At 41.1% G+C, this 25,574-nt stretch overlaps 2 protein-coding genes across 4 annotated transcripts; both read left to right on the top strand.

The window, feature by feature from the left end:
- Window positions 1-1,448: 1,448 nt before the first annotated feature.
- LOC308478006 (pulmonary surfactant-associated protein D-like) lies at window positions 1,449-9,581 on the top strand. 2 transcript variants are annotated; one of them, XM_081007240.1, is made up of 5 exons: window positions 1,449-1,672; window positions 3,929-4,059; window positions 5,562-5,678; window positions 7,761-7,844; window positions 8,394-9,581. In XM_081007240.1, exons 1-5 carry the CDS (start codon window positions 1,647-1,649, stop codon window positions 8,765-8,767), a joined length of 732 nt encoding a protein of 243 aa, XP_080863366.1. In that variant the 5' UTR covers window positions 1,449-1,646; the 3' UTR covers window positions 8,768-9,581. The 2 variants fall into 2 exon arrangements, with proteins under 2 accessions (XP_080863366.1, XP_080863365.1); XM_081007239.1 differs by having other exon boundaries at window positions 1,451-1,672; window positions 3,878-4,059.
- Window positions 9,582-19,762: 10,181 nt separating this feature from the next.
- Window positions 19,763-25,574, top strand: LOC308476912 (mannose-binding protein-like). 2 transcript variants are annotated; one of them, XM_081005095.1, is made up of 5 exons: window positions 19,763-19,877; window positions 20,817-20,991; window positions 22,338-22,445; window positions 24,175-24,258; window positions 25,173-25,574. In XM_081005095.1, exons 2-5 carry the CDS (start codon window positions 20,826-20,828, stop codon window positions 25,544-25,546), a joined length of 732 nt encoding a protein of 243 aa, XP_080861221.1. In that variant the 5' UTR covers window positions 19,763-19,877; window positions 20,817-20,825; the 3' UTR covers window positions 25,547-25,574. The 2 variants fall into 2 exon arrangements, with proteins under 2 accessions (XP_080861221.1, XP_080861220.1); XM_081005094.1 differs by having other exon boundaries at window positions 19,787-19,877; window positions 20,804-20,991.

Here is a 25,574-nt window from a genome sequence, read left to right as displayed (position 1 = left end):
TCATTTTTATTTATTTTTTAGCATTTTCAGATTAATTGAAACATGTTTTCAGCATTTTTCAGAATTCCAGCTGTCATACCTTTTTTGGAATTTTTATCCCTGGAACAAGTGTTCAGGAATTTTTGGAACTCTGAACCTTGGAACAATTCCCCCCACACACACAGACACTTTTTGGAATTCCAACCCTCAGAAAGCATTTTGAAGGATTTTCAGATTTCAAGTCTTGAACATCCTGGCATTGTCCCTCATTTGGAGTTCTGTGTTCCATGGTAGGTATTGAGAAATATTAGAGAGAGCTACAAGCATGAGGTGTATGAAAAGGAGCCAAAGACTTGAGTAAGTTTAAACAAGAGAATAGATTAACAGCGTACATATTGTGCATATTCACATATTTTAGATGATATTAGAAAGGGGAGGGGTACAATTGTTCACTTTATACAGTAAAGCTCTTAGAGATCTTGAATTTTTTGTTTCAAAAAGTGCAAAATGTTAGGAAACAGTAAGCATGGCATAAAATAATCAAAACATTCCAAAGATCACATTGGGAGAGAGGAAATACATGTGAACTGTGCATCCTCATTACAAACTTTTGAAAGAATGTTATCTACAAAAGCCAAGCATATAGTATTGATTATGACAACAGACTTATAAAATTAGCACAACCTTTAAACTTTAGAAAGAGTCAGTCTAAACAAAGAAAATCTGGAATATCAAGATGTTTGGTCTAACATACCTGTCCAAAAAGTACAGTAAACAGAAGGTAATCTAGGTTCTTTGGACGAGGAATTAATGAAAGAAATGGAGACCAGTTATCATAAAAACCATATTTGGTAATGTCACCTCTGACTACTATAGCACTGTTGTGTTAGTTTGCCTACAAGTGCAAATGCTATCCAAATGCTATCATACCAGTTTTACACAGTTAACAATCTCTTCTCCATAAGAATGTGATCAGTATCTGGGCCGCTCCCAGGAAATGGATTTTAATTAATCACTTAAATAAAATATATTTATTTGCTCCTCAAAATAATGATAACAAGGTCAAGCCTGGGTCTTTAACCACTGTAAAATTCAGAATTTTAGAAATCACACGGAATACATCATCTCAATACTTGCTTACTGCCTGACACTCCCACTATAAGTGACTATAAGTCCCATTAGTGGAACACCCCCAAGACAGAAAACCAAACCACAAATATTATGTGCTTGCTACCACCAGTGGATTGATTTAAGTAATTGCTCCTTAACAAGTACTGTAAATTGTTCAGTAATGAGTTAACAATTTGTTTTGAATTGTTTACTTTGAAGTGGCAAGCTCCATTGTTCTCTGCATGTATTTTACCACCACTGGACAATACTTCCTTTGTGTTTCGCTTTCTTGGATTAACAGCGTCTATAGCAGGAACCCGGAAACCATGCTCTTGAGAAGTCCCACTTGAAAGCAACAGACCTGCTTTGATAGTTTGACGATCGTGAAGCAAAATATTTATGGTTAAAATGCTTTGCGTAAGAAACATGAGCTCTTGTTACATAACCCTTGGTCTATAAATGGAATCCTGAATGCCTCCTAAATTAGTCTTGCTAAGACTTTTGTGGAACAAAACGGAAATTACAAAGGGACTGGACTTTTGATATGAACTCCAAACATGGACCAAACAAAGAATCCTAACAGGTATAAATGATTGTATATTATTCTTTCAGTGTGCTAAACTCAACAGGGACTTATTGGACCGAAATACTCTAAATGCATTTGATTACTGTATAGATTAGCAAAATGCTTGTGATTATAACGGGAGTGAAGGGAAGGTGGAAACAGGTACCACATATTGCAGGGCCCCCAGGAGGCTGTGCTATATTTCTTGGTACTCTTTCTGTACAAGGAGGGTCCTACTGTGCTCAGTGGAACATAGTCCCATGCAAGCATGCATAGGAGTTGCAGCCAGGCCCCAGATAGGGCAGCATTTCACCATCACTTCAGCAATTCCCCGAGATGCAGAAGTTAGGCTTTTTTGCATAGGAAGGAATCACACCCATTCACTTGGATTGGAGAAAGTATACATCTGTATTCTGTAGGGTGGCCAGATGCAACAGATGACAGGGCTTCCTCACCTTTGTGTTGCTGATGTTGTTGTTTAGTCATTTAGTTGTGTCCGACTCTTCGTGACCCCATGGACCAGAGCACGCCAGGCACTCCTGTCTTCCACTGCCTCCCGCACTTTGGTCAAACTCATGCTGGTAGCTTCAAGAACACTATCCAACCATCTCGTCCTCTGTTGTCCCCTTCTCCTTGTGCCCTCCATCTTTCCCAACATCAGGGTCTTTTCCAGGGAGTCTTCTCTGAGGTGGCTAAAGTATTGGAGTCTCAGCTTCACAATCTGTCCTTCCAGTGAGCACTCAGGGCTGATTTCCTTCAGAATGGAGAGGTTTGATCTTCTTGCAGTCCATGGGACTCTCAAGAGTCTCCTCCAGCACCATTATTCAAAAGCATCAATTCTTTGGCGACCAGCCTTCTTTATGGTCCAGCTCTCACTTCCATACATCACTACTGGGAAAACCATAGCTTTAACTATACGGACCTTTGTTGGCAAGGTGATGTCTCTGCTTTTTAAGATGCTGTCTAGGTTTGTCATTGCTTTTCTCCCAAGAAGCAGGCGTCTTTTAATTTCGTGGTTGCTGTCACCATCTGCAGTGATCATGGAGCCCAAGAAAGTAAAATCTCTCACTGCCTCCATTTCTTCCCCTTCTATTTGCCAGGAGGTGATGGGACCAGTGATCTTCGTTTTTTTGATGTTGAGCTTCAAACCATATTTTGCACTTTCCTCTTTCACCCTCATTAAAAGGTTCTTTAATTCCTCCTCACTTTCTGCCATCAAGGTTGTGTCATCTGCATACCTGAGGTTGTTGATAGCTGATAGGGGCATGCAATTTACACTTGCTGAAATCCCCACTTTTGCATGACTATTAAAACTACAGGAGCCCAGCCCTCTTTTGCAGCTGACTATGCTAGCACTCAGGGACAAGAATGGGGTAGGAAGTAAACCCTTATTGCTAGTGATAATAGTTTCTTGTAGGACAGCATGATTTGTCTGGGGGCGGGGGGGGGGGGGTGGGAATCACAGCCTGTTTGCTTTGACACACAGAACTCAAAGGATGAAATTGGGAGATTTCAGGATCCAAAACTTGGGCATCGCTGACGAAAGCAGCGATGCATATTACAGATACTTAGAATTTTATTTTCTTTATCCAAACCTTACCATGTAAAGGCTGTAGAAAACAGGCGGCACAAGTTATAACATGACTGGCACAACAGGCTGGTGTACTATGGTGCTGAAACTGCACACCTCGCCTGACTCAGCAATGAATTAATTCTTTGCGGTACTTCCTGTTTGTGCCACACGTAAGGACCTTTGGGCTCTTGTTCTAATCTTTGGGTCACCAACTTGCTCTTTTGTAAGGTCCCAGTTTCCCCTAGTTCTCCCCTTTCAACAGGGCATCAAGCAATGTTTGCTGAACCTTGTCTTTCCAGATCAGAACCTGAAATCACAATCCTGAAAATCCATATCTGTTCCGATTCTCTGTCAAATATTGTCCATCTCCTTCTTAAAATCAGAAGCTGCTAATTAGGATAAAGGTCACACCCACACCATAAATTTAAAGCACATTTAGAGCACACGTCTCTAAAAAAGAATTGTGGGAACTGTAGTTTCTTAACAGTGTTGGGAACTGTTGCTCTGTGGGTGACAGTCTACTGTTTCCAGGATTCTTTGCGGGAAACCATGTGCTGGAAATGTGCTTTCAGTGTATGGTATGCATGTGACCAGAGTTTAAGTTGTCTTCTTTTCTAATGACGTTGTGCTTGTTTCTGTCCCCACTTTAGACCATACATCCAGACAATGCTCATACTTCTAATACTTTCTCCATTGGTAAGGGGAGCATCTCTGCAGAGAACCACCAGCTCTGCTCCAAGGCTTTTTCTGCCAGGATGGGTTCCTAATGCTTGTACATTAGTTATATGTGCATCTGCTGAGACCAGACCAAAAGGAGAAGAGGGAGATCAAGGTACCAGAACATTTATGGGGAGGGTGCACTCTCTTTTTGTCCACTTTGGGGTAAATATGGGGTAAATAACTTCTATATAAGCTTGATCCACTCTGTTCTCATATACAAGCTTGGAGCAAGTATGTGTGGGCTCTTTTTTTAGCTAACAACAAAGCCCCTGTGACAGGAAATGGGGGACAGGACAGCTTCCTGTTCCTTATAGCAGCAATGTCAGGAAGAACTATTTTATGGTAATATAGTATTTCATAAGGCTATAATATCTAACTACTGTAATTTAGGTAAACCACAGGCTACTTCATCACATGCACTAAAATAAAACAAAGACACATAAAGGTAAAGGTAAAGGGACCCCTGACCATTAGGTCCAGTCGCGGACAACTCTGGGGTTGCGGCGGTCATCTCACTTTATTGGCCGAGGGAGCAGGCGTACAGCTTCCGGGTCATGTGGCCAGCATGACTAAGCCACTTCTGGCGAACCAGAGCAGTGTACGGAAACGCCATTTACCTTCCCGTCGGAGCGGTACCTATTTATCTACTTGCACTTTGACATGCTTTCGAACTCCTAGGTTGGCAGAAGCAGGGACCGAGCAACGGGAGCTCACCCCGTCGTGGGGATTCGAACTGCTGACCTTCTGATCGGCAAGCCCTAGGCTCTGTGGTGTAGTGCTACTGTAATTTAGGTAAACCACGGGCTACTTCATCACATGCACTAAAATCAGACAAAGACACATATAGCAGATCAAATAAGCGAAAAGCTCCTGCCACAATGCTCAAGCTGGTGTTTAACATGCTACAGAAGGGTTGAGGTACTTGCAGCCCACTGATTAAATGCAACCCACCAGTCTTCTCAGTCCACCTTGCCAGGCCCTACCCAGGTCCTGCCCCTCGCCGTATTCTGTGCACTCGAGTGTCCTTTGCTCAGGCTAGCAAAGGGTACCAGGCTTCCGATATTGGACTAGGGAAGCCAAGGGATAGCTGGATAGTTGGTAGCTATCCCAACTGATGGATTGCTCCATTGGTTAGAGCATGGTGCTGATAACGCCAGCTTTGCAAGTTTGATCCCCAATATGAGACAGCTGCATATTCCTGCATTGCAGGGGGTTGGTCCTCAGGGTCCCTTCCAACTCTTCTGTGATCTATGAACACTGCACCAATCTGCTTTCTTGGTGGCTGGTACTGGAGCCAATCAGACTGGCAAAGCAAGAAGAGGCTGGTCTGCTTCACAGCTCCCTACATCTCTGTGGCCCTTCCACAGATAGAACTAATAAATGCCTGAATATGGAAGACTATGGTATCAGCACTTAACTAACGGACAATAGTATAGGAGCCAAAGAACTCTGAGGCACAATTCTCAAGTAAAATCTCATTGGAGACAAGGTGACTGTTCTGACAAAAGAGTGTGGAATACTGTCTACGTAACCTCAAATGATAGGCACTATAAAACAGAGTTGTTGTTGTTTTTAAGTCGCATATCAGTTAACTGATTTGGGCCTCCGTTATAGGATTACCAAGACCTCAAGGACTACAGGGTCCAGCAGGACCAACTGGCATTCCTGGTTCAGAAGGAGATAAAGGCTCTATAGGTGGAAAGGAATCAAGTGGAAACAGTAATCTTCCAGGTAAAAGCTGTTGTTGTCAATTATTATTATTATTTTCAGCAGCAGCAGCAACAGGAACACAGCTAGGCACTGTACAAAAATAAAAAATTATATGGGCCCTACCAGAGATTTATAATCTAAAGGGGGGGGTCAACTTTTTTTTTCCCTCAATGTGCAAAGTACCAGGAGGACAAAGATTATGACAACGATTCATTCTGACTGCTCTTTTTCAGTATACAAAGCATTTGACACCATTTTGTTCATTTATTATCAGAATAACCCGGTGAGGTAGGCAAGGGTGAGAGCTAGTAGTTCATCCGATATCAATTGCATTGTTTGACATCCTAATGTTTTTATTTGGTCAAAGTGAAATGTGTCACTGTATAACACATAACTGGCACATAATCAGAAAGAAAAGTATTAACATAATTACAATTGCTCCAATCAAATAGATTGGAAGAAAGTGTTTTCTTCTACAATGTGCAAGTATATTGAGGATCAAATTTCAAAACCGCCTCATATTGAGATTAGCAAAAAAGTGATACAAAGACTTGAAGTTTAGGCCAAAAGACCACAGACACTTCTCAAAGTCAAGAAGTGAGGAAGAAATATATCCCTTTGGTTTCTGGGCCAGTCATAACTCCATGAGGGACAAAGATGCTCTCTGCTTCTGAATCAACTCTCTTCCTCTAAAAAATAAAATGCCTCTGTATGGTTTCTACCAGTGCTATTTTTCTTGAAAAAGAAGTGTCAGAACTCACCATGAACGCCTCCCTTGTTCTCTTATATTGGCAATGGCACCCACCTGAGGTGTTGGAACTGAGTTCCCGCAAGTTCCGGCAAGTTCCAGCTGGGGGGGGGGGAGCCCTGATTACTACTAATCTGGTGTGCACATGTGGACATTTCTCACTTAGGGGTTCTGGAGGGCAGTTGTCAGCTTTCTTCCCCCGATGTGGTGATGTCAGTGTGTGCAAAAAGAGAAGCCACATCCAAATACTGACCACCCCTGTTGTTCTGCCCAGACACTGAGGTCCAGTGCCGAGGGCCTTCTGGCAGTTCCCTCGCTGCGAGAAGCCAAGTTACAGGGAACCAGGCAGAGGGCCTTCTTGGTAGTGGCGCCTTCCCTGTGGAACGACCTCCCACCAGATGTCAAAGAGAACAACAACTACCAGACTTTTAGATGCCATCTGTTTAGGGAAGCTTTTAATGTTTAATAGACTATTTTTTAAAATATTCTGTTGGAAGCTGCCCAGAGTGGCTGGGGAAACCCAGCCAGATGGGTGAGGTATAAATAAACTATTATTATTATTATTATTATTATTATTAGTGCAATCTTAAGAGCCAACACACAGGGCTACTGGTCCTTAGACAGTAGCACTTTCTGAGCTCTGGCAGAAAAGAAAATCTACAGCAGACACTGTCCCAATCCTAAGAGGAAAACCTCTTGGCAGTTTTTCTGAGTCCTCTCCCTTCCCCTTTCCCCAGAGGGCTTCAGCTGGACCTACTATTGTCCTGTTGCAAGGCAAAAACTTGCATAGCCTCTCCACAAAAACCTCTTTCTCTTCCCAAAGTTGGCCGCACAAATCTGTCACTTGCAATTATTAACATGAGGTTATTTTAATTCCATCTCCAAACAAGAGGGCATTTAGTTCAACTCGCCATCCAGGAAGTTAACAAAATTTGCACCTGAAGAAAAATTTCCAAGTGAACCAGCCAAGATGAGTGAGCTCAAAAACTATTTGTATTACATTTCCTTCCTACAGAAGGCAGAACAGGAGAGAAATACTGAACATTGGAAAACAGAATAGCTATTGTTTCTGTTGGCAAACGCCCTTCGACTTCTTTAAAGAGGAGGAAGTTTATTCTGCTTCTTGTGTACAGTAAAAAAATATTTGAATAACCTAAAAGAATGAGCAACTGAGGACCACTTGGCACATTATAGTTTTACAGTAGGTGCACTGTTCTCAAATGAGGGACTCTGCGCCAGCTCTGTAGCTACATGAAAGCTTGGCCATAGATTGTTATCCATACATATTTTGAAAAAGTTCACTTCCGGAATTTGCAGTTGATCAGGAAATCTAATGCAACTATTTTCTCATTCAGAGCTGGAAAGCCTTAAAACACAAATAAGAGGCTTGGAAACAGAGTTGGAGGGTTTGAAATCTGCCATCACCAAAACTCAAAAAGGTAAGAAAAGGAAATTATTGTTTGCTTTTGTTCAAATAGGCTGATATAGCTTCAAGTTGACTATTTCCCCCAAAAATATTTTATTAAAGTTTTCACGATACAGTAAAATAATGCCTAGAACAAATAGGATCAGAAAGACAAAATTAAAAGAGAAAAGAACAAGAAAAGTTAAAGGGAAAAAGCGGAACCAGATAGATAAGGAACATTAATAATTTCAATAATCATAATCGTAATAAAAAATAAAATTATATATATCTAGCCCTCTGTCATAATTATACCTTAATCTTCACCTACAAAGAATGAGTCTTCTCACCTCTTGCCGTCTCAAGTTTACCGTTGATGAAATTTGAGTTCACAAAAGTGATGGGGAACCCGTGGCCGATGGCTACCAATATGTTGTGCAACCACTACTCCCATCCTCTCCTCTGCTTTAAACCAGGCTGAGAACCTTTCTCCTTCCACTGAAATATAAAATGCTGCCCGCACCATCAATGCACCTGGCGTTTTACAGTATTAGATTGAAAGCCTTGCAATCTTGTCTCTTTCTAGTTCTCCTTGCCCCCAACGGCGTGATGGTTGGCGAGAAGGTATTCAAAACAGATGGATCCAGAGGTGATTATGATGCTGCACGTGAGACCTGCTTGCGCATGGGTGGCACACTTGCCTCCCCAAGGAATGTGGCAGAGAACAGCGCCCTGCAAAAAATAGTGACCTGGTATAACAGAAGAGCAGTCCTTGGGATCAATGACATGGCGACAGAAGGCAGGTTTGAGTACCTGAATGGCGACGTCATTGGGTACTCTAACTGGGCCCCAGGAGAACCAAATAATCTTGGCAACGAGGACTGTGTAGAAATGCATCAAGATGGCAAATGGCATGACAGAGGCTGCATACTTGAGTGGTTAGTCATATGTGAATTCTAAAATCAGGAGGTGCAGGGGTGGCCATGTTTCTGAGGTGAAGGAATAGTTTGTTCTAATTCTTTCAAAATTCAGTACCCCTCTAGCTTGAACAGTAAGTTGCGCAAGTGATATTCAAGATGCTACTTTCCTTTACCTGACTGTGTGCAGAAAGAATATGGCAAATTTAATGTGAGGCTTGTGATTTCTAGTAAAGCATGTCCAAGAATAAAAAATACATGCTATGAGTACACAGACATTCAGGCAACATCCATCCCCATGGTAACAACAAGGAAACTACACTGGAACGCCCACATGCCTTTTCAACCAGTCCCAAAAATGCAAAACTGCCATTTTCTTCTCTATAGCCCAATTCAAGGAATTGTTCCTCACCTGCACAAGAACATATAACAAAGGCTACTCCAGCTCAGACCATGGCGTAACTTCATAAGGCGCTCAAGGAATCATACCAGTGATTCTAGCATTCAGATTCAGGAACGTTGCTCTCTGAACCAGCACAGGAGCTTGCTGAAGAAAGAAATAGCAGAGCAACAACACTCACCATCATTTCAGGTGGTCAGCGGTAATTGTAGCTACCAACGCAAGAGGCCAAAAGACTTCCAGTTGATCCCATAAGGCTACTTACTCTGACATTTATTCCAGGTTTGTGCTATTTGTTTCTCGGACATAGGTTGGGTTGTTCAAGAACTAGCTATCTCTTGTTGTCTTTCTTTCTTTCTTTCTTTCTTTCTTTCTTTCTTTCTTTCTTTCTTTCAAATAATTTTTATTGGAATTTTATTTACAATATAACATAACCCCCCCACCCCCCAATACACAATCCACCCTCTTTAAACGTCAACATAACATACAGTGAGCATAACATACAATACAAACAACGAAATAAAAGACTTCCTTTATCCTGTACCTGGCCTCCTTATTTACTTCTTATAAACTGTTTCCTTTATGAATAATTATTAAGATTTTTCTAATTATAACTTAAATATCCACAAAGTCTCCTGCAGACATTAATGGAAACAAGTCCAGGTATGTATTTTGGGGCACTGTTTTGTGAAGTATTCTCTGCATTTCCCCCATCTTTTTTGAAACTCTTATCTAGTGTGATCTCTAATTGCCTCTGTTAATCTAGCCAGTTCAATATACCCTAACAGTTTGTCTTGCCATTCTTTTTTTGTTGACACAGTTTCTTTTTTCCAGTTTTTAGCAATTAGGATCCTTGCCGCTCCTGTGGCATAGAGGAATATTTTCTGATTCTTGTTGTCTCCTTTCAACCAGGCCAACAGCCCTGCTAAACTTCTGACCATCAGAAGCAGGACCTTATTGCTCACCAGTTTGGGGATACAGAAAAACCTAGGAAAAGTGGGCTACTTTTGCATAGCAGAATATCTATCCTTCTTTGTATTCCTGTGACAACTTGCATTGTCAAAGTATGCTGCATAAGGCAGAGAGGAAAAAATCCATGCTTTTAAACTGCCTTCTAGCTGTAATCCCAAATGTTTTGTATTATTACCAGACATTAGGTCAATGGAGATGTCTTTATAAACCACAGACCTTGCAAGGAAAAGGATATTGGATCCCTGAGGGTACTATGATTGTGAAAAGAACCTGTTGCCAAGATATGGAGACTCGCAAGTAATCTTGTCAATGGAGGCATAGTTCACTGGGTTACATTGCCAGCTCTAAAATGTGGATATAGTACAGATTAGTCATTCCACACCTGTCTAATCTATACAGCCTGGTGCAGCCCATCTCATCCCTCTTGCCTGAACCGTCTTCTCCTACACTTACTCCAGTGATGAGTAAGAGCTAAAGTGCAGCCATAATGAACGAATCAAACATGGTTCTATACAGTGCTATTTTTCTAGAAAGAGATTTCGCAGAACTCACCATGAACTCACTTTGTTCTCTTACAATGGCAACAATGCCCACCTGAGAGGTACCAGAACTGAGTTTTAGCTAGTTTTGGCTGAAAAAAAGCCCTGGTACTTTATGATGCCACCTTCAGAGTCACATTATGAGTCAGTCAGCTGTATCAGTCTTTCAGATCTTCCCTCTGACTGAACAATACTATAAGTTAAAGCCCTAAATACTCACCCTATCTTGCTGAGGAGCATTGCACTTTCATCAGCAAACACATGTTCCCTGTAAAGCCAACTTCAGGTAAGGACAACCCTAGGTTATCTCAAGGTCATCTTTGTTATCTCTGTCATCTCATGACATCCTCAGAAAAACACTCCATTGAGAGTGCCAGTCTTTTCCTCTCTCTGAGTTGCAAGGTTTAACAAATATACAACAGAAGCAAAACAAAACCACTCCAATGTCCAGCATCTGACAGATCAAACAAAAACACAAGAAGAGTTGCTGGATCAGGTCAACGGCCCATCTAGGATTAAATTCTACAATTAAACAAATTAATGCCTTAGATCCACCTGAAACTTCAAATCTAAAGTGCATTTCAGAACCTGATATTTTCTCGATACTACACAATGGAGTGGTAGGTCTCTGAAAGAAGGAACTTGCCCTCTGTTCTTGAGCAACTAACATGTTTTGATTTAAGGAACAGTCATTAAAATAATAGATTTCTGGCAGTTGGAACCTCAAGATGGACTGGTTGATGCATGCATGTGTAAGAATGGTTATCATGCATTTATTTTACTCCCCCCCCCCACTTCTTTCCATGTGATGTGTGTCATGGCAATGACAATGGATTATATTTGTCACTAACAAACATGGGCCAAGGTCCAAAGAGCTTGAGCAGATTCTCTGCAAACATCACAAGCTACCTTAGAAAGCCTTCTTGGTTTCAAAGGTGGTTTGCTATTTCAAAGGTGGTTTGCTATGAAGAGCTGCTGTTTGAGAAGCTCAAGGCCCAAACCCCTGTTGAGACTATGGTGGCCCATCATGTAACATGAATATTGAAATGGGAGGAGAAAAGGTTGTTGCTAAACATTCTGAGCTTTGTGGGACAGCGTCCCAAGATGTTCTTGTCTCCATTCCAAGCCTCTGTTGCCTAATGTGCATGCGTGTGAATAATCCTTAGATCTGACTGTATAAACCATTACTTTTCTTCTCTTATGCTGCCTTCGCTTTGACAGGAGTGGTAAATAAAGTTGGAGACAAAATATTTATTGCCAGTGGGAAGGAAGCCTTTGTATTATTGCCAGTTAGTGCAGTTATACCTGAAAACTCTTGAGTTAGCTTAGTCGGTAGAGCATGAGATTCTTAATCTCAGGGTCATGGGTTTGAGCCTCATGCTGGGCAAAAGATTCCTGCACTCCAGGAGGAGATAACCATCGTGGTCCCTTCTAACTCTGCAATTCTATTAATCTGTTACCCTGTGATATACTTTGTTGTCCCCTCCACATTCATGAAAGTCCCTCAGCTGGGGTAGCCATGTACATGTCATCAAAAAAAGAGTACAAAAGATGACACACATTTGCATAAAACTTGCAATAATTGGGATATAAACAGAGCACACCTCACCATGGTGGGCTTGTGGGGAAGACTGATCAGGTGAGCTGTGTCAGTCTGCTGCTCAGGGTGCCGCTAACTGTTCATGGGTCCCTGCTCTCCATCCTTATGGTGATTTATACTTTAATCAGGCTACCTTTCCAAAAGAGGACCCTTTCCAATAAGTAGGACCCACAGCCACCCTACTTCTAGGCAGTGCTTGATCCTATGATGTTCCTGCTCAATGAAGAATAATGGGATTTGTTTTACTTTGCTTGGATCTACAAGAGACATGTTTAACTTTATTAGAATGATATATTTACTATCTAATAATATCTTATTTAGAATGATATATTAGAGATATCATTCTAAAATGTTACAGGGCAGACTTGTAGATTAAAAGCGTTTCTTACCTTGTTTTGTCCATCAAAACGTCATTTCACTATTGCTGGTTCCTGGTTGCTCTGCAGAGCCCTCTGGCGTCTCATTTTAATAACGCATTATGAACATTAAAAGCGGAATACAATGTGTCCATCTACGTTGTGAAAACCATTTCTTAACCCTTCCTTAACATTATAAACCATGAGTGTAGATCCACCCTTCTTCTTTCTCAGGTGTGGCCATCCACTCTACCTGAACTTGCTCTTTTTGATTTTGTGTTTTTCCCTTAGGTTCCAAAACACTTCTCAGGGTGGAAAGAAAGAAAAGAAAAAAAAAAAATAGACTTCCGGGGGCGGCGCGAACGGCAATGGCGGTCCTCTTCTGAACGGGAGAGGAGGCTCCGCAGGCAACGGGTCGTCCGCTACGGCGAAGCGGAGACCCACTCTGGAAAACCCCAGGCGGCAAGAGCCTGGGGTCTTGAGGCTCGGTGGGCGCCTTGAGCGACCCTCCAAGTGCAGAAGGAACCCCGTAAGGGGCTCCGGAGCGCGGAGGGGGGTTGCGGCGCTGAGAGCTGTTTCACAGCCTGAGGAGCGAAGCCGCGCTGCTACTGTCGGTGAGCGCTGATCCCTTTTCCTGCTAAATTATGGATTCGGACGAAAAAGCAACTAACTTGTGAGTAAAAGACTGAGTCACTTGAATTTGAGACTTTAAAGGGAAAATTTAAATTGGCTTGAACTTGGCTGAAAGCGGAGAGACGTGGAAGCAGGAAGTCCGTCTTCCGCAGCCATTGAACTTGAAAAAAGCAATTAGCTGGAGGAGTGGAGGCTGAAAAAAAGAGATTCTAAGTTTTACAGATCTAAGCATCTATTGAACTTGCATCTTAAAGTAAAGACTTTAAGCTAAAGATTTGGGATTTTTACTTGCACTTGACTTTCCTCCTTTTATTGGATTACAAATTAGAAGGTGAAACCCAGAGTCAGGAGCTGCCTGAGCACTAAGGGAGCTGTCAGCACTGCAGATTTGGATACTGTATATTGGAACTTGAAACAATCTGAGGGTATTGAGACCTTTTAAATTTGAAACATTCTTTTTGGGGATAAATAAGCACTGTCTGCAACAAAGTGACTATTTACAAACTCTGCTAAATATTTGTACTTGAAGGTTCTTGGACATTAAATTAGACTCTGAAAGACAGATTAAGCTCCCTCTAGAGGATTGGACTAAAACAGTGACTTTACACGCACTTTTTACTTTCGATTCCCTTCCTGTTTGCTTGCTCTGGACCTTTCCATTCCCATGGGAATAACTCAGTGTGACCTTGACTGACAGATAACGTTGGAATGAGTGGCACAAGAAAAAGAGGGAGAGCTAAACAAACAACTTTAACAACTCTAACCTCAGCCTCACAGACACGTAGATCATCTGTGCCTACTTTGCCCTCAGAAGTGGAGGGAGAGGGCGAAGCAGAGCAGTTACAATTGGAAGATATGGCCTCAGGAGCATCTGTTTCTGTTCTAGATAAAATTTTTGAAAAATTGGAAGCTTTGGACAAGAAAGTAGATGCGCAATCAGCAAAGATTGACAAAAACACAGAATGTCTAAATAAATTAACCACACAAGTGGCACAGAATGCACAAGCAATTGGACAGTTAACGGAGGCCTCAGCAGAAAATCGGAAATTGACTGAGGACACTAGACAAAAATTAGAAAATTTAGAGCAAGAGGTAAGACCACTCACTAAACAAGTTGGGGAACATCAGATTTATCTCTCTATGATAGAACTGCGAAACCGTGAGAGCAACTTAAGGATTAGATCACTACAAGAGGCAGAAGAAGGACATCTAACTGAGTTTTTGACCAAAGAATTCTCCAAGTTCTGGAACTTGGAAGAAAAGGACTTTAAAATCGTGTCAGCTTTCAGACTTGGAAGATTCATAAAGAAGGAGAGGCCCAGAGACTGTTTGATAACATTGAGATCAAAGGAGGAAAGGGATAAGATTTTGGGACTACATTTTGTAAAATCACTGGAGGTCTTGGATAGAAGAATTGAAATTTATAAAGATATCCCAAGACTACTGCTTGATCTTAGAGCCGCCTATTCTGAACTTGTTAAACTACTAAGGAGCAACGCAATTCCATTCAGGTGGGAATTTCCCCAAGGAATATCTTTTACCTTTAGAGGGAGAAAGGTCAAAGTAAGAACACTGGAAGAGAGAGACAAATTCCTGTCTACATACGGAGAGGACCTTCAAAAAGGAATTGAACTACCTTCTGGGCCTGAAGCAACGCCAGTACCAACATCAGCATCTGTGGAACCTGAAGATCCTGAGAAGATACCACCCCTTGAAAAATAACCAGATAGTTCAGGATGTCTCTGCAACTGTTGAGCTGGAATATTAATGGTTGTAACATTCCGGAAAAAAGGAAGAAAATATTTCATATATTAAAAAAAGAACAATTGGACATTATTTGTTTACAAGAAACACATGTGACGAGGCTCCACAGAAAAGTGTTAATAAACAAAAGATTGGGCCAGGAATTTGTATCGTCCGACAAAGTTAAGAAGAGAGGTGTGGTGATATATGCAAAAGAGAGCCTGTCACCTAAATTCCTATTTAAAGATGAACATGGAAGAATTTTGGCTATTGAGATACAATATCAAGGAGAGAAACTGCTGATATTAGGAATCTATGCACCTAATGAAGGGAAATCGGAATTTTACAAGAAGTTGCAGGAGACAATGCTGGACTATCTAGACTATAACAACATCATAATGATGGGAGATATGAATGGGGTCGTATCAACTAACATGGACAAGTCACAAAGTCAAAATGTTACAAAAGACGGCAGACTACCTAAAACCTTTTTTGAAATGACTGACAATATGGATTTGATTGACATTTGGAGGACAAAGAACCCACTAGGAAGAGAGGGAACATTCTTTTCTGAAGCCCAACTGACCTGGACAAGAATCGACCAAATATGGATTTCTAGAGGCCTGGCACCTAAGGTCAGAAAAGTGGAAATCTGCCCAAAGACCTGCTCCGACCACAATGCAGTAAAGATGGATATGACACTATTACCAACTGGATCCTTTAGATGGAAGATGAATGACAATTTGTTTAGAGATCAGGAAATTACCAAGAAGGCCCAAAAAGTCTTGAAGGACTATTTTGAGATAAATATGAATAATATGGTGGAAAAAAGAATAATCTGGGACGCAAGCAAAGCTGTAATGAGGGGATTCTTGATACAACAGAATGCAGTAAAGAAAAGAACACAAAATGAGAAAAAAGATAAGATTTTGGATAAAATAAAAGAATTAGAGAAAAAACTAAGAGTGAATCCGAAGTCACAGCCAACTCTGAGAGAAATTAAACTTTATCAAACACAATATTCTAAATTGATAAATCAGGAAATTGAATGGAAGGTTAAATTAATGAAACAAAAAACGTTTGAGTCGGCGAATAAATGTGGAAAACTGCTAGCTTGGCAGCTGAAGAGAAGACAAAGATTAAATATTGTTACAAACTTAGAGGTTGATGGAAAAAACATTCAGAATCCAGTGGACATCAGAAAGTGTTTCCAGAGATATTTCAAAAAATTATACACCCAAGGGCCGCAAGATGATGCTGAGATTAAACAATTTTTGGTAAAAAACGGACTATCTAAATTGTCACAAGAAAATAGGACAATCCTGAATTCTAAAATAACACGACAGGAGATCGAACAAGCCATCCAGAACATGCAACTTGGCAAATCTCCAGGACCAGATGGGCTGACCTCCAAGTACTATAAGACATTAAAAGACTATTTGATACAACCTTTGATGGAGGTCAGCAATGAAATTATGGAGGGGAGGAGGGCACCGGAGTCGTGGAAGGAAGCGTTTATCACATTAATACCAAAGTCGGAAGCTGAAAAGACACAACTTAAGAACTACCGTCCCATCTCTCTTTTAAATGTGGATTACAAAATATTTGCAGACATTTTGGCAAATAGATTTAAAAAAGTTTTAAATGAAGTAATTCATAAGGACCAGGCCGGCTTTCTCCCAGGAAGACATCTGTTTGCTAATACAAGGAACATTATTGACATTTTGGAACTTTTGCAAACAGATATAAATACAAAAGCAGTTTTAATCTTTATAGACGCGGAGAAGGCCTTTGACAATATCTCCTGGAAATTTATGATGGGAAATTTAAAAGAGATGGGAGTGGGACGGGGTTTTGAGAATGGGATCGGGGCGTTATACTCAGAACAGAAAGCTAAACTGATAGTTAATAATGTGGTTACAGAAGAGTTTAAAATTGAAAAAGGGACACGACAAGGTTGCCCTATTTCCCCTTTGTTATTTATTTCGGTTCTGGAAGTGCTATTGAACATGATTAGAGAGGATCGGTTGGTGGAAGGAATTCAGGTCGGTCAGAAACAATATAAATTAAAAGCTTTTGCAGATGACCTGGTTTTGACCTTGCAGAAGCCAGAGCCCAGTACGAAAAGAGTATTACAACTGATTAATGACTTTGGTCGGGTGGCTGGATTTAAACTAAATAAACAGAAAACTAAGGTTTTGGGGAAAAACTTGACTGATACAGAGTCAGAACGGTTTCAGAATGAGACGGAACTTAATGTGGTTAAAAAAGTAAAATACCTAGGGGTAAACATAACAGCAAAAAATCTAAGTCTATTTAAGGACAATTATGAAAAATGCTGGACAGAAATTAAGAGAGACTTAGATAGTTGGTCAAAATTGAAACTTTCTTTGTTAGGCCGAATTGCTGCTATCAAGATGAATGTATTGCCAAGGATGTTGTTTTTATTTCAAACACTTCAGGTCTTGGACAAAACGGGGTGCTTTCAGAAGTGGCAGAGAGACATTTCTAAGTTTGTCTGGCAGGGCAAAAAGCCCAGAATTAAGTTTAAGATATTAACCGATGCAAAACAAAGAGGGGGCTTTGCCCTGCCAGACTTAAAGTTGTATTATGAAGCCGCAGCGTTCTGCTGGCTAAAAGACTGGCTACTTCTTGAAGACACTGACGTGCTAGATCTGGAAGGGTTTAACAATGCTTTTGGATGGCATGCATATTTATGGTATGACAAGGTTAAAGCAAATAAGGCCTTTAAGAACCATATTGTCAGAAAATCATTGTTTAATGTCTGGATAAAATATAAAGACTTGCTGGAAAATAAGACACCAAGGTGGCTTTCACCTTTGGAAGCCAAGGCCCGAAAAAGACCCAATATGGAGGCTAAATGGCCAAAATATTGGGAAATACTAGAAAAGGATGGAGACAATTGGAAATTGCAGAGTTTGGAGAAAATGAAAGACAAAGTGCGAGATTGGTTACATTACGCTCAGATTAAAGAAGTTTTTAAAAATGATAAAAAACTAGGGTTCCAGGTGGAGAAATCGAAATTAGAAACAGAATTGTTAGAACCAAAGATTAAGGTACTTTCAAGGATGTATAACTTGCTGTTGAAATGGAATACACAAGATGAAACGGTTAAATCGGCTATGATAAGGTGGGCACAGGACATTGGGCATAATATCATGTTTGAGGACTGGGAGAGGTTGTGGAACAATGGATTGAAATTTACTGCATGTAACGCTCTGAAAGAAAATGTAATGAAAATGATTTATAGATGGTATATGACCCCAGTCAAACTTGCCAAAATTTACCACCTGTCTGATAATAAGTGTTGGAAATGCAAAGAGTGTGAGGGAACGTTCTTCCACCTCTGGTGGACTTGCCCTAAAGTGAAGGCGTTCTGGGAAATGATTTATAATGAACTGAAAAAGGTATTTAAATATACCTTCACTAAGAAACCAGAGGCCTTCCTTTTGGGTATTGTCGGCCAAGGGGTGGCAAAGAAGGACCAGACATTTTTTATGTATGCAACAACAGCAGCAAGGATACTTCTCGCAAAACATTGGAAAACTCAAGATCTACCCACACTGGAAGAATGGCAGATACAACTGATAGACTACATGGAACTGGCTGAAATGACTGGCAGAATCCGCGACCTGGGAGAAGAGAGGATTGAGGAGGACTGGAAGAAATTTAAGAACTATTTACAAAAGTATTGTAATTTGAGTGAATGCTAAACAAGACGCTAGATCAAAATAACTGAGCACCACTAAATTTAGAAGTTTTTAAGAAAATAAGTAAGATTGTGAAACTTAGCTCCTTTTGAGAACTATAAGATTATGAAATATAAGGGATATAAGAATTTTAAATAAGATGATAAATTGCTGACAAAACGCTATAACGATGAAAATGGGAGCGGGAGATGTGAGGAAGTCTAAAGAAAATGTGAAAATATGTTAAGATCAACGTTACATTGTTTACTATGTTTATTTTTATTGTAAAACTTAATAAATTGCTTTAAAAAAAAAAAAGGAAAGAAAGAAAAAAATACTTCCCAGGTTCCAATTTAGATTCTGGTGTAACAGCTGGGATGGCATCAGCCACATCCAGCCTTTCTGAATAGGGAATATCCTCTGTGACTGGAAACAGGGCCTGGTGTTGAAACATGGATAGATAACTGTTCACCACCCACCCTCTTTTGCCTCAGTTTCGACTGGCTTTAAAGCTACTGTTCACTGCTAGCTTAATCTTTTGCAAAGAGCTTTATGGCCTCTCCAGATATTCTGGAACTCTGCTTAACTGCATGGAGAGGTCATATGCGGATTTAATCATCATTACTTTTGGGAAAGTTGGATGGTTTTAACAAAAACATGTTTACTTCCCTTTGGTTTCACCTATCTTACTTATCTGAGAGCTTACAAGGAAGGTTACTCTGAACAAACTCATCAGAAGGTTCAAAAATGGTTATAGATTGACAGCCCAACCTTTCTGATAATGCTGCAAAAAGTATAAAGCATTTTAGATTTCTGTATCTCTATAATGCATAATATAACAGATTTCTGTATCACAGTTCTATAAGATGTCTGTAGATCTATTTGCTGGAAGAAGCACTTCCATTGATTATACGAAAGGGCAAGTTCTAGAATTTGTCCCTGTTTTCCAGTAAATTGACTGGTGGGGAAAGGTTATGCTGAAACACCTCATGCAGTCGTGCCAGTAAGTGCTGGTGTATAAAGTACAATTTTGCAATCCACAGAGATAAAATAAAACATACTTATCTATGGGATTTTTCTACTGATTTCCCCCCCACCATTCTAAGCAAAACAGAAATCCTCCCCTTTCTTGGCTAGCCTTCATCTCTCTTCAAATCAGCTGAGCTGCTTCATTTGATCAAGGAAACATATGAGGAACCGGTAAGTAATGCTGCTTCAGATTAATGCTGGATGAAAACTTTGCTTGTTAAACTCCTCCAGTTCTACAAAATAGTTTAATCCATCTGCTGTTTCCCCATTCTCAAAATAAGCCTGAATGTAATGCTAACCCCATTTACCTGGGAGTGAAAAAGTTTGAATTCAATAGAACTTATCTTGGAATAGACAGAGATAGGAGTGTGCTGTTAGTTGATTTACCAGTCCACTTTAAATTGCTTTAATTTGTGGGACTGAATTAGAGGCATGCTTTTTTGGATGTTTGCCTCTGACAGGGAATGCAAATAAAATATTAAATGTCTTCCTTACAATATGCAACAGGCTTTATTTTGTTGGCGAAGAAGAGTTGGTAATATGGGCATTTATTTAAATTTATTTGATTAAACCATGGATTGGTTCAAAGGCAGACAATTAATCAGATAAACTTGTCTAATTGACACATCTGTTTTAGTATGACAGCTGAAATACTATTTATAGTAGTGGGGGTAGGAGAGCTGGGAGGGAGAAATCACATCTGGCAACCAATGTGCCCCTTTGGTTTCAGATAGTACATGGGTAGATGAGTCTGAAAAGCTGGGGCACAAATTTTTATGGTCCTCAAGCAGCCACAGTGGCTCATTTACCAGAACTGTAGTTCTGTGCAGAACCTAGAATTCTCCAACCAACGGCATTTGCAGTTGCATCACACAGCTATAACATCAAGATCATTTGGGTAAAGTAACAATTGTTCAGAATTCAAATTGACCAATGTCCTTCAATGGCACAAAACACACTGACAGGTGGGCTGATGGCTTTCTGAGAGTCTCATCTTAAGAGGCCAAAACAGAGTCCTCCCTCACTGGCAGAGAAAGAACAGCAGAGTGGCCATAGGCAACCTCTAAAAGATCTCAAAATAATTTCCTCTTAACTAGTTATCTGTCTAAGGTATCAGCAATGTATCTTCGAATTTTCATCGCCCTGATGCTGGGAACATCGCTGGCGTTGGCCACTGATTCTGAAACAAACACTTGCACAGTAATGGCATGTGGCAACCCAGGAATCCCCGGTTTACCAGGAAGAGATGGGAGAGATGGTCCCAAAGGAGAGAAGGGAGACCAAGGTATCTCCATATAGTTATATGGTAATCTTTGGCACCTTATGATAGCTCATCTATATCTCAGCTGGGTTTCTCATGTATGTGTGTGACTTGGCAGGGTGGTTACACATTGCTATGCATTTAACCCTTCTCTCTCTCTCCCCCCTTCCTCTATTTGCTTACATTGACGTCATAATGTTTTCCAAGGTCCCAAAAGGCATGGGGACAGGGTGCAGACTGTCTCCATGATTCTGAAAAGCAAGCCCTGGATGTTTTTGCTTTGAGTGGTGGCTGGGTACTTCATAGCACTTTTCCAAGCTCTTTTCTTTGAGCATTGGAGATGGAAGAGAGAAGTGACTAAATAGCTTTCCTTGTCCCTGTTGGTGGCAAGGGAAAAATAGGTCTAAAAAGGGAGGATTCCTGGATGCCAAGATCCCAGTTTGGGGCTGATACTCTTTGTTGAGCAAACCCTAGCAGATATTTTAAATCGCAACATATGCAGGAAAGTAAAGCATGTAAATATAGGCTGTTAGACTTTTGAAATATCCCCTTGTGAGTTCCAAAACTCCTCTCTTCCCTTAACATAGAAAAGACCACATGCTTGGTGAGTTAAAAGTGGCTTACTTGCAAACTCTCCAAAGGTTGGGTTCATGTGCTTTCCATACATCAGTCGGAACACACAGGCAATAAAACTTGGATTAACTACACTAGTGAAAGTTCCTATATTATTAGTATAGGAACACAAGAAAGGCTTGTTAGAGCCATGCGGTCTGAGCTTGGAGCAACCAGTTCTAAACCTATTTACACACTGAGCTTCTCAGACAGCTTGAAGGCGGATTTGTAGTGCAGAGATCCTCTTGGGAAGAGAGAGAAGGATCTATGTGATGGGGGGAGTGATGCACTTGGGGGGGGAGAGAGAGCGCATTGTCTGGGGAAGGGAGAGAGGCAGAAGGTATAATTGTATGTGAAGCTGTGTATATGTGAAATGTGCGAGAGAGACAAAGGAGGCAGGAGAGGGAGATATGCCTGGTCTGTATTTATGTGCTGAGTGCATGTATGCACTGTGTAGTGGAAGAGAGATTGTGGAGCAAAGCAAATCTAGGCAGAGCTGGTGGGGAGTCAGGGAACAGAGTGAGCAGGGTAAATATATAGGAACCAGGACGATAATGAACAACTGTGATGATTTGCAGTGGTATCAGAACAGAATCACAATTGTCAGCTGAGTACAAGGTGAGCTCTAGTAACATCTTGTCATGAAGGCTGCCATCAGGAGTGTGAATGTGTATTATTTAAAGTGACCTTTTTTCCTTGTTGGCTGTTTGTTACGGGGGAATAGTATCCAAAAGCTGTTTCTTTTTCTCAAACACAAGGAGTCCAAGTGAGGGGCCAACAAGGTTTTCCTGGGAAGGCAGGGCCTCCTGGATTGCCTGGAATTGCAGGGCCCCCAGGCCAGAAAGGACAAAAGGGAGAAATGGCAGGTAAGAAATCAACTTTCTGGTGCTTAATTTTGCTTTCAGGAAGACATGAATGTGCACTTCAAGACCAACATAACCTCTTCCTTGTGAATGCCAGTGAATGGTTTGCATGATAATTATTCTTCAGTGAAAGCTTTGCTTAGAATATCATAGGGCCAAAATGTATCCTGTGGCCCCCAAGCCATTGCATCTGAGAATACATCAGTGGGTTCATGTAGAAGCACCATTTATGTCAACCAGTGTCACAATGGGGTTAGGGCATTCAGAGCCATCCTGTTCCCCATTATTCAAGTGGCACCTTTTAAAGATGCCATCGTCATTTAAACAGGAGTGGCTTGTGGATAAACTAATGTGGAGGGGGCAATTCATACAATGATGTCTTCGTATCATCACAGCATGAACCTGGCTGCAGCAGACCCACACAGAGCAAGCACTTTGAGCCTGCTGGATGTATAAACTGAACCACAGAAATCTGAAAGTACTCCATGGATAATCTACTGTAAATCAGGAATAATAATTATTATTAATAATGTTATTATTTATACCCCAGCCCAACCAGCATCCAGCACATATGGAAACATAATAAAACATGAAACATTAAAAACTTCCCGATACAGGGCTGCCTTCAGATATCTTCTAAAAGTTACTTATCTCCTTGATATCTGGTGGGAGGGCGTTCCACAGGGAGGGCAACACTACCAAGAAGGCCCTCTGCCTGGTTCCCTGTAACTTCACTTCTTGCAGTGAAGGAACCAGCAGAAGACCCTTGAAGGAGGACCTCAGTGTCCAGGCTGAACTATGGGCGTGGAGACGCTCCTTCAGGTATACAGGGCTAAGGCCGTTTAGGGCTTTAAAGGTCAGCACCAACACTTTGAATTCTGCTTGGAAACATACCAGAAACCAATGTAGATCCTTTAGGACTGTGATGGCCAAACTTGGCCCTCCAGCTGCTTTGGAACTACAATTCCCATCATCCTTGGTCCACTGGTCCTGTTAGCTAGGGGTGATGGGAGTTGTAGTCCCAAAACAGCTGGAGGGCCAGGTTTGGCCATCACTGCTTTAGGACCGCAACAGGAGCCCAAGAGAAATGCTTCCAAGAAAGTCACAGACCTCTCTATGCAGCTTAATCTGTTGCTGAACTGGTCCTATAATTGGATTAAACATTAGTAAAACAAAAACAAAAAAACCCTCCTTTCCTGTAGTTCAGCCTTCACCTGCCTGGTGCCTTCCAGATGTGTTGGACTACAATTCCTATCAGCCACAACCAGCACTGATAGTTGTAGTCCAAAACATCATGAGAACACCAGTTTGGCAAGTGCATGCCTGATGCTTCTTGCTTCTACCCCCAGTGAACAAGCGGTCCCTATGTCCCTTCTTCCTTCACTCTATTTTGCATCTCTCTTTGAGCCAGAAGGGCTTCTGCGTTTGTGAATGTGAGCATTTATGCCCCAAGGAATGGGCTGAAGGCACATAATGCAGGAACATTGGCTGAAGCTAAGTAGGACTGGATCTAGTCAGTCCCTGACTAGGGCACCTGGGACCCTCAATGCCTTCAGCTATATTATGGAAGAAAGGCAGGATATAAATGTCATATAAAAATAATTGATACACGGGTGACAAAGGACAGCAGGTAGTACAGAGTCAGGAATTGTTAATGGTCTGGGTGGCAACTTTCCAATATAAATCATTTGTGCTTAACCATATGAACCATATCTTCATTTTCTCACCTTAGCCATTACTTCTACTCAACAACAATTAACTGCTTTGGAAAAGAAAATCCAAACTCTTCAAGCTGACCTTACCAAGTATAAAAAGAGTAAGATGGAATATGCATTTTCAATGCTTGTTCTTATATTTGTTTTTAAATGGTTGCTTGTGTTGTGTGTGTGAGTGCGAGTGCAAAAACAACAAGCTAATAGCGAGGTATGCATGGACTCTTTGGGAGAAGCCCTAACTGTTTAAATGGTATGATACAACTTTCACTGTATAGTACAGATGGGCCTAACTAAGATTTGCCCATATAAAGGAGTCAGTCTGTGTTGTCAATAGCTCATATGTTGCAAACTTTCTACTATCGTCTCATCTCTTTATATTACTTAGAGCCAGGTTATGCTGTCCACGCTAAAAGTGAGGTGATCATGTCATCCCATGCAGATTTTACAACCAACAAAATTGATTCTTTTTTAATCAGCTTGTTCAACATTCTGTATGTGTGAAAAAACAAAATTTGGGTTGAGTGGGTGCTAATCTGTTTTGCTTTTGAGGTGGGACAATGGGACTCAAAGCCCTGATTATTGTGGGTGGGGTGTGGAGGAAAATGACAGATTTTCCTCAGTGTGTTGGATATTGATGAACCTAAAGAGCAGCCTCCTACAGCCTGGAACCTTCCAGATATTGTTGGACTACAACTCCCATCATCCTTAGCAACAGGCCATGCTACCTGGGGCTGATGGGACTTGTGGCTGCAGTCCAAAACATCTGGAGGGCAGCAAGTTGGGGGAGGTTTATAAAGGGCACGGCTTATCCAGAATGAATTGCCTTTATATCCCATTTATTTCATTGGGAAGCATATAGTCAACTGTCTACCATTCAAATTGGTAGTAGTTTAAAGTGCTTGACTCTGGATGGATTGTGCCCATGTGGGTAAGTGTGGAACAGTTAATATTCAGGTTGCCAGCAATTATTTCTCATGTGCTTCTCACTGTGCTTTGCTTTTCTCTCTGTGTCTAGTTGTGATGTTGCAGCAGGTGAAAGTCGGAGAGAAATTTTTTGTTTCAACTGGTCAAGAACTAACTTACTCCAATGGAAAAAGACTGTGTGAAAATGGAGGTGCAGCTCTTGCCACCCCGAAGAACGCAGCAGAAAATGCAGCCTTGGCGGAAATAGTAAAGAGGAATTCGAAGATTGTTTTTCTCGGTATCAACGATATCCAAACTGAAGGGAGATTCGTGTATGTAAATGGGGCACCCCTAAGTTACACAAATTGGAAACAAGGAGAGCCCAATAACTCTGGTAATAAAGAGGACTGTGTTACAATAGTTGAGGATGGACAGTGGAACGATTTGGATTGTGAACGGAAGACACTGACTGTTTGTGAACTGTAACTTCTCCACCCCCACCCCCAAAAGATGC

Source organism: Podarcis pityusensis (genome assembly GCF_964106645.2).
Source record: "Podarcis pityusensis genome assembly, chromosome: 5".
NCBI classification, from domain to species: domain Eukaryota; kingdom Metazoa; phylum Chordata; class Lepidosauria; order Squamata; family Lacertidae; genus Podarcis; species Podarcis pityusensis.
This window is presented reverse-complemented; position numbering and strand designations above follow the sequence as displayed.